Below are 7,500 nucleotides of genomic sequence, written 5' to 3'. Positions count from 1 at the left end.
TGATTTCATTTGAGGTGTTTTTATTGCTGAAGAAATCCTTTGAAAACATTGATTCTTAATGTTAGCGGCGTCGCCTCTCCACAGATCTGACCTGTAACCTGGTCTATATACAGATCTGTTTAATGCCCTATTGTGGAAAATTCCGGGCAAAGCAACATCACCCCCTTAGAGATGGAAAAGTGACATGGTGCAGCTTTAAAACAGAAACAGAACTGCTCCAAAACGTTTCACTCACCTGACGTGAAGGTGACGACCTCTGAGAGACCAGAGAGACCTCCAGAACCAGAACCTGACCCAGACTCCCCAAACAAGATACGCTCAAGTCTGGATCCAGACCTGAGACCGGACCCGAGACTAGACCCAAGACCAGACCCTGAGGGAAGTCCAGATCCTGAAAAGATCAGAAGGTCTCCACCAAGTTCCTCTGTGGATCCAGAGTAAACAGTAAAGTCCAGCAGGTCTCCATCCACAAAGCTCACACCCCCAGAAGAACCAGAACCAGAACCAGACCAGGATCCACCGACACCAGACCCGAGACCAGACCCAAGTCCAGACCCGAGACCAGACCCAAGTCCAGACCCGAGACCAGACCCAAGTCCAGACCCGAGACCAGACCCAAGTCCACTTTCCCCTGAACCAGAGGAGAGGCCACTGAACCCTAGAGGAGAAAGACAGAATTCATATTTTTATCTTTTACTGGACTCACAGAAGGATTTTGTTTTTAACCCTAAAGGCCGGTTCATGTTCACAAGAACAGAAGAACTTTGTTCTTGTTCTTGAGGTGAGAAGGACAAGAACAAAGTTCTTTTGGGCTCTGACATTTCAGATTTCAAAAGATGTTCTGCCCCCCCATCCAGGGTTTTTCTCTCCAGCCTGATGCTTTTTTTTTGGTGACCCTTTTGTCTTTCTCTTGTCTTGTAAAAACTCCAGACTTTTCTACTCTGATTTTGGTCTGAGTCAAAAATGTCGTTGATCTCCCTCCATGAGTTTCTTTGTTTGTCTCTTTATCGTCGTTGTGTCTTTCACATGTTTGTGTTTTCTCATCATTTCCTCCAGTGTCTCTCAAAAACGACGAGGAAACAGAGAAACCACAAACACATAAACAACAACAGAACAGACCTGCAGAACTAACGGAGGCGTCTAGAACAAGAACAAGAACAGAACCACAGGAACTGGACCAACAACATTTAGACGTCGTTTTGTTCGGCTCTGGAGGTGAGAACAAAGTTCTTGTGAAATATGAAAAGGCCTGAAGTGGTTTAAACTCTGACCTCCACTGACGTCTCCAGCCGCTCCAGAGCCAGAGAGGCCCTCACCGCCGCTGCTCTCCCCAGAGAACGGAGCCTCGGGGCCGGGCAGGATCAGTGTGGCGCTCCCCTCTCCTCCAGCCTCCTGTGGACCCCCAGAACCAGAACCAGACCCGGACTGGACCAGGACAGACTCTGAGCCCGAGAAAACCAGGTCCACACCAGAGCCGGACCCAAGACCAGACCCGGGGACTGGACCTGACCCGGATTCAAGTCCAGACCCAGAACCTGATCCTGAGGTCTCCAGGTGGTCCGGGGCCGGGATCGGGGACGGAGCTGCGGCGGAACAAAACCCAAACTCAGAATCATCATCATCATCATCATCATCATCATCATCATCATCATCATCATCATCATCATCATCATCATCCTCATCATCATCATCATCATCATCATCATCTCATCATCATCCTCATCATCATCCTCATCATCATCTCATCATCATCATCATCATCATCATCATCCTCCTCCTCATCATCATCATCATCATCATCATCATCATCATCATCATCATCATCATCATCATCATCATCATCATCATCATCATCATCTCCTCCTCATCATCATCATCATCATCCTCATCATCCTCATCCTCCTCCTTCATCATCATCATCATCATCATCATCATCATCATCATCATCATCATCATCATCATCATCCTCCTCATCATCATCATCATCCTCCTCCTCATCATCATCATCATCATCATCATCCTCCTCCTCCTCATCATCATCATCATCATCATCATCATCATCATCATCATCATCATCATCATCATCATCATCATCATCATCATCATCATCCTCCTCATCATCATCATCATCATCCTCATCATCATCATCATCATCATCATCATCCTCCTCCTCTCATCATCATCATCATCATCATCATCATCATCATCATCATCCTCCTCCTCATCATCATCCTCCTCATCATCATCATCCTCATCATCCTCATCATCATCATCATCATCATCATCATCATCATCATCATCATCCTCATCATCATCCTCCTCATCATCATCATCATCATCATCCTCCTCCTCATCATCATCATCAATCATCATCATCAGAATCATCATCATCCTCATCTCATCATCATCATCATCATCATCATCATCATCATCATCATCATCTCCTCATCATCATGTTGTTACTGTGATCATTTCAGTGTCTTGCTCAAGGGCGAACAGGAGTAGAACCGTCGGTCGTGCGTCTCACCTGGTCTGGACAGGTGCGTGGAGCTCGTCATGTTCACAGCCTCCTCCACCTCCACCACAGCAGGGGGCGCAGTAGGAGTATATGAAGTATCTGTAGTATTTGTAGTAAAAGTATCTGAAGTATCTGTGGTGGTGACGTACTCTGTCTCACTGGACGACTTCACTGAAACACAAAAGTAAAAACAGGATGTACTGTAATAGTAGTAGTAGTAGTAGTAGTAGTAGTAGTAGTAGTAGTAGTAGTAGTAGTAGTAGTAGTAGTAGTAGTAGTAGTAGTAGTAGTAGTAGTAGTAGTAGTAGTACCTCGGGTACAGAAGGCGTCGAAGCGTGTACTGTGACTGGGGTTTCCGCTCTGGTCGTCGTTGATGTAAACGGCGTGTACTCCCGTAGCTCCGCCCCCGCACTGCGCCCGGGGACGGCTGATTGGATAACGCACGGACCCGTCGGACAGCCAGCCCGCTCTGCACCAGTCCAAGCCCCGCCTCCACGCCACGTACAGGTCGGCCACGGACGATAGCTCCGCCCCCCGAGCGGCGCACGCCTCCGACGCCTCCGAGTACGACCAACCAGCAGAGGTCGCTAGAGGGAACACTTCACCTACAACACAACCAGACCAGAGTTAAATATGAATGAAAATCTCCTCATGTTAATAATAATAATAATAATCCATCCATTTTCTTCCAGTTATCCGGGGTCGGGTCTCGGGGGCATCAGTCTAAACAGGGACTCCCAGACTTCCTTCACCCCAGACACTTCCTCCAGCTCCTCTGGGGGAACCCCGAGACGTTCCCAGGCCAGCCGAGAGACATCGTCCCTCCAGTGTGTCCTGGGTCTTCCCCGGGGCCTCCTCCCGGTGGGACATGAACACCTCCTGAGGGACACGTCCAGGAGACATCAGAACAGACGTCCTCCCCTCAGACGCTCCTCTCCACGAGGAGGAGCAGCGGCTCTACTCCGAGCTCCTCCCGTGTGACTGAGCTCCTCACTCTGTCTCTAAGGGAGACGCCCAGACACCCTGCAGAGGAAACTCATTTCGAGCGCTTGTATCTGCGATCTCGTCCTTTCGGTCATTACCCAGAGCTCATGACCAGAGGTGAGAGTAGGAACGAAGACTGACGGTAAATCGAGAGCTTCACCTTTAGACTCAGCTCCTCTTCACCACAACGACCGATACAGCGACCGCATCACTGCAGACGCTGCACCTCAATCCCACCGTCACGTCCTCCGAGGAGGAGGCCGAGGCTGGGGACTCGGAGGCGGACTCATCCATCACCCTGGCTGAAGTCACTGAGGTGGTTAAAGCTCCTTGGTGGCAAGGCTCCGGGGTTGGATGAGATCCGTCCTGAGTACCTTAAGTCTCTGGATGTTGTGGGTCTTGGCTGACACGCCTCTTCAACATCGCGTGGCGGTCGGGGACAGAACCTCTGGACTGGCAAACCGGGGTGGTGGTCCCTCTGTATAAGAAGGGGGACCGGAGGGTGTGTTCCAACTATAGGGGGATCATACTCCTCAGCCTTCCCGGTCTATGCCAGGGACTGGAGAGGAGAATCCGGCCGATAGTCGATAGTCGAACCTCGGATCCAGGAGGAGAGCAGTGTGGTTTTCGTCCTGGTCTTGGAACACTGGACCAGCTCTACACTCTCCATCGGTGCTCGAGGTTCATGGGAGTTTGCCCAACCAGTCCACATGTGCTTTGTGGACTTGGAGAAGGCATTCGACCGTGTCCCTCGTGGTGTCCTGTGGGGGGTGCTCTGGGAGTCTGGGGTCCGGGGCCCTTTGCTAAGGGCTGTCCGGTCCCTGTATGACCGGAGCAGGAGCTGTGTTCGTTGCCGGCAGTAAGTCAGACCTGTTCCCGGTGCATGTTGGACTCCGTGTCACCAGTTCTGTTCATTGTGTTTATGGACAGAGTTTCTGGGGCAGTCAGGGGCCGGAGGGGGTCCAGTTTGGGGACCACAGGATCATCTCTGCTGTTCGCAGATGATGTTGTCCTGTTGGCTTCATCGAACCAGGACCTGCAGCACTGGGGCGGTTTGCAGCCGAGTGTGAAGCTGCTGGGATGAAGATCAGCTCCTCCAAATCTGAGGTTGTGGTTCTCGACCGGAAAAAGGCGTCTTGCCCTCTCCAGGTGGGTGGAGAGTCCCTGCCTCAAGTGGAGGAGCTCAATAATAATAATAATGATAATAATCATGTTTTCTTGCTCTTTGGTGTTAAACTGGTGAAATGTTTTTTTTAATTAATGTGTGTGAGCGTCTGGGGGGAGGTTCTGATCTAAACCAGGTCTAAACCAGGTCTAAATCAGGACTAAACCAGGTCTAAATAGGACTAAACCAGGACTAAACCAGGACTAAACCAGGACTAAACCAGGACTAAACCAGGACTCTATAAGGTCTAAAACTGTGGTCTTTTCTGTCATCTGGGTTTGTGATTCCTCCACCGTCACAAACACCATCCAAACTTTTCCCGCAGTGGTTCTGATGATATTTGTTGTGCAGAAGCTGGAGAATTCATGCATCCTGAATTTCAGACTTCCGGTCATCGTACAGTTCATACTGGGAAGGATTTTCCAAAAAAGTGAATATCAAACCTAAACCTTCCAAGTCTTTTGAACCATTTCACTTTTGTTTCTGGTTCTGATATTGTCATATTTTAGTTTTGGGATTCGGACGTCGTAATTGTTGTGGTTGTTGGATCCAAACAGCGGAAAACGACTCCAGAAATGTGTTTGTGAACTTCATAAATGCAAAAGTGAATCAGATGTGTGTGACTCAAACCTCCGTTCAAACTGTTTCTCTTCCCAACAGAATTGAAAAATAGTGAAAGGTGAAGGTGATGGGCAGGATTGATCCACAGGAAGAACCAAAAAGGAAACATTTGTCTGACTAAGAAATCATCCTGAGTTTACAGAGAACATTTTGTACGTGGAGCCACGACAAAACAAAACCCCGTTTGTTAATGTAGAGGAGCAGAAGACAAACAGACTGAGCTGCACTTTCTTGTTCTTGTGGTTTTGACGACAAACGGCGTCTTGAAAATAACAGACTAAAGTTTCCTCAAACATGAATCAGTCCAAATAAACTTCAGAGAAAAGAAACGACTGGAACCTGGAGAAACATCTCAGGAGAACAGTTTGGAGAATAAGATCTAAGTTTTAAGTTTAAGATTTAAGCTCAACTCATTTTCCTGTGGCCCCGCCCCCTTTGGCCCCGCCCCTCAGCCCGCACACTGACCCCTGCTGGTGTGGCTGTAGCAGTACACGTCCCAGGTCTCGTCCGCTGGTCTCAGGCCGTAAGTCCGGACTCCAGGAACATCGCCCCCACAGGCCGCTCTGGGGAACACCACCGGGTACCTGCAGCACACACCGGGTCAGACCGGGTTTAGACTGGTTTTAAACCGGGTTTAGACCAGGTTTAGACCGGGTTTAGACCGGGGTTAGACCAGATTTAGACCAGGGTTAGACCAGATTTAGACCAGGTTTAGACCGAGGTTAGACTGAGGTTAGACCAGGTTTAGACCGAATTAGAGTGGAGTTAGACTGCGTTAAAATGGATATACACCGGGTTTAGGTCGGGTAAAACCAGATTAGACTAAATTTAGAGCAAGTTAGAGCGGGGTTAGACTGGTTTAGACTGGGTTTGGACCAGGTCTGGATCAGTACAGGTCTAGTCCTGGTCTGGATCAGTCTGGAGTTTTAGTCTATTAGTCAATAATTATTTTTTCATTCAGTCCTGGTCCAGTCCTGCTCTAGTCCTGGTCTAGTCCTGGTCTAGTCCTGGTCTAGTCCCGGTCCAGTCCTGGTCCAGTCCCTTTGTACCTGACGGTCTGGTCCTGGACCCAGCCGGCGTCGCACTGGTGCAGTCCGGTCTTGAAGGCGGCGTAAAGTTCTGGTCCGGTTGCGATCCGAGCTCCGGCTCTGAGACACGCCTCCTGAGCCTCCGAGAACATCAGAGAATATCTGCCCCCGGGTCGGTACAAGAACACCACACCTGAGGACGAGAACCAGGTCTGAACCAGGTCTGAACCAGGTCTGAACCAGGTCTGAACCCAGGTCTGAACCAGTCTGAACCAGGTCTGAACCAGGTCTGAACCAGGACTGAACCAGGTCTGAACCAGGTCCAGGTGAAAGGTCCAGGTCTGAACCAGGTCTGAACCAGGAAAACCAGGTCTGAACCAGGACTAAACCAGGTCTGAACCAGGTCTGAACCAGGTCTGAACCAGGTCTGAACCAGGTCTGAACCAGGACTAAACTCTGAACCAGGTCTGAACCAGGTCTGGTCTCTGAACCAGGTCTGAAAGGTCCAGGTCTGAACCAGGTCTGAACCAGGTCTAAAACCAGTTCTACACGACCTGAGGGACACACACAGACATGACCTGACTGCAGGACACGACCTGAGGGACACACACAGACATGACCTGACTGCAGGACACGACCTGAGGGACACACACAGACATGACCTGACTGCAGGACACGACCTGAGGGACACACACAGACATGACCTGACTGCAGGACACGACCTGAGGGACACACACAGACATGACCTGACCTCAGGACACGACCTGAGGGACACACACAGACATGACCTGACTGCAGGACATGACCAGACTGCAGGACATGACCTGACTGCAGGACATCCGTTTTAAACCTCAGGAGCAGTGGGACCATCTCCAGATGTTGGTCTAACTAAACCAGAACTGAAGAAGAACTAAACCAGGACTAAACCAGGACTGAAGAAGGACTGAACCAGGTCTAAAGAAGGACTAAACCAGGATTAAAGAAGAACTAAACCAGGATTAAAGAAGAACTAAACCTGGACTAAACCGGGAATAAAGAAGGACTAAACCAGGATTAAAGAAGAACTAAACCAGGATTAAAGAAGAACTAAACCTGGACTAAACCGGGAATAAAGAAGGACTAAACCAGGATTAAAGAAGAACTAAACCAGGATTAAAGAAGGACTAAACCTGGACTAAACCGGG

The 7,500-nt window shown here is 49.5% G+C and overlaps 1 protein-coding gene across 1 annotated transcript in view; it reads right to left on the bottom strand.

The window, feature by feature from the left end:
* Positions 1-7,500, bottom strand: part of LOC129411830 (aggrecan core protein-like) — a gene marked incomplete at its 5' end in the record, with an annotated part of 28,080 nt that overhangs the window by 10,696 nt on the left and 9,884 nt on the right. Inside the window, 5 exons of the mRNA XM_055163937.1 lie at positions 1,272-1,583; positions 2,528-2,689; positions 2,830-3,123; positions 5,754-5,872; positions 6,338-6,509. Of these exons, the coding sequence (XP_055019912.1) occupies positions 1,272-1,583; positions 2,528-2,689; positions 2,830-3,123; positions 5,754-5,872; positions 6,338-6,509 (1,059 nt within the window). The remainder of the gene's footprint in view (positions 1-1,271; positions 1,584-2,527; positions 2,690-2,829; positions 3,124-5,753; positions 5,873-6,337; positions 6,510-7,500) is intronic.

The sequence above is a fragment of the Boleophthalmus pectinirostris genome, unplaced genomic scaffold (assembly GCF_026225935.1).
Source record: "Boleophthalmus pectinirostris isolate CB_2022bp ecotype Guang Dong unplaced genomic scaffold, ASM2622593v1 HiC_scaffold_6, whole genome shotgun sequence".
NCBI classification, from domain to species: domain Eukaryota; kingdom Metazoa; phylum Chordata; class Actinopteri; order Gobiiformes; family Gobiidae; genus Boleophthalmus; species Boleophthalmus pectinirostris.
This window is presented reverse-complemented; position numbering and strand designations above follow the sequence as displayed.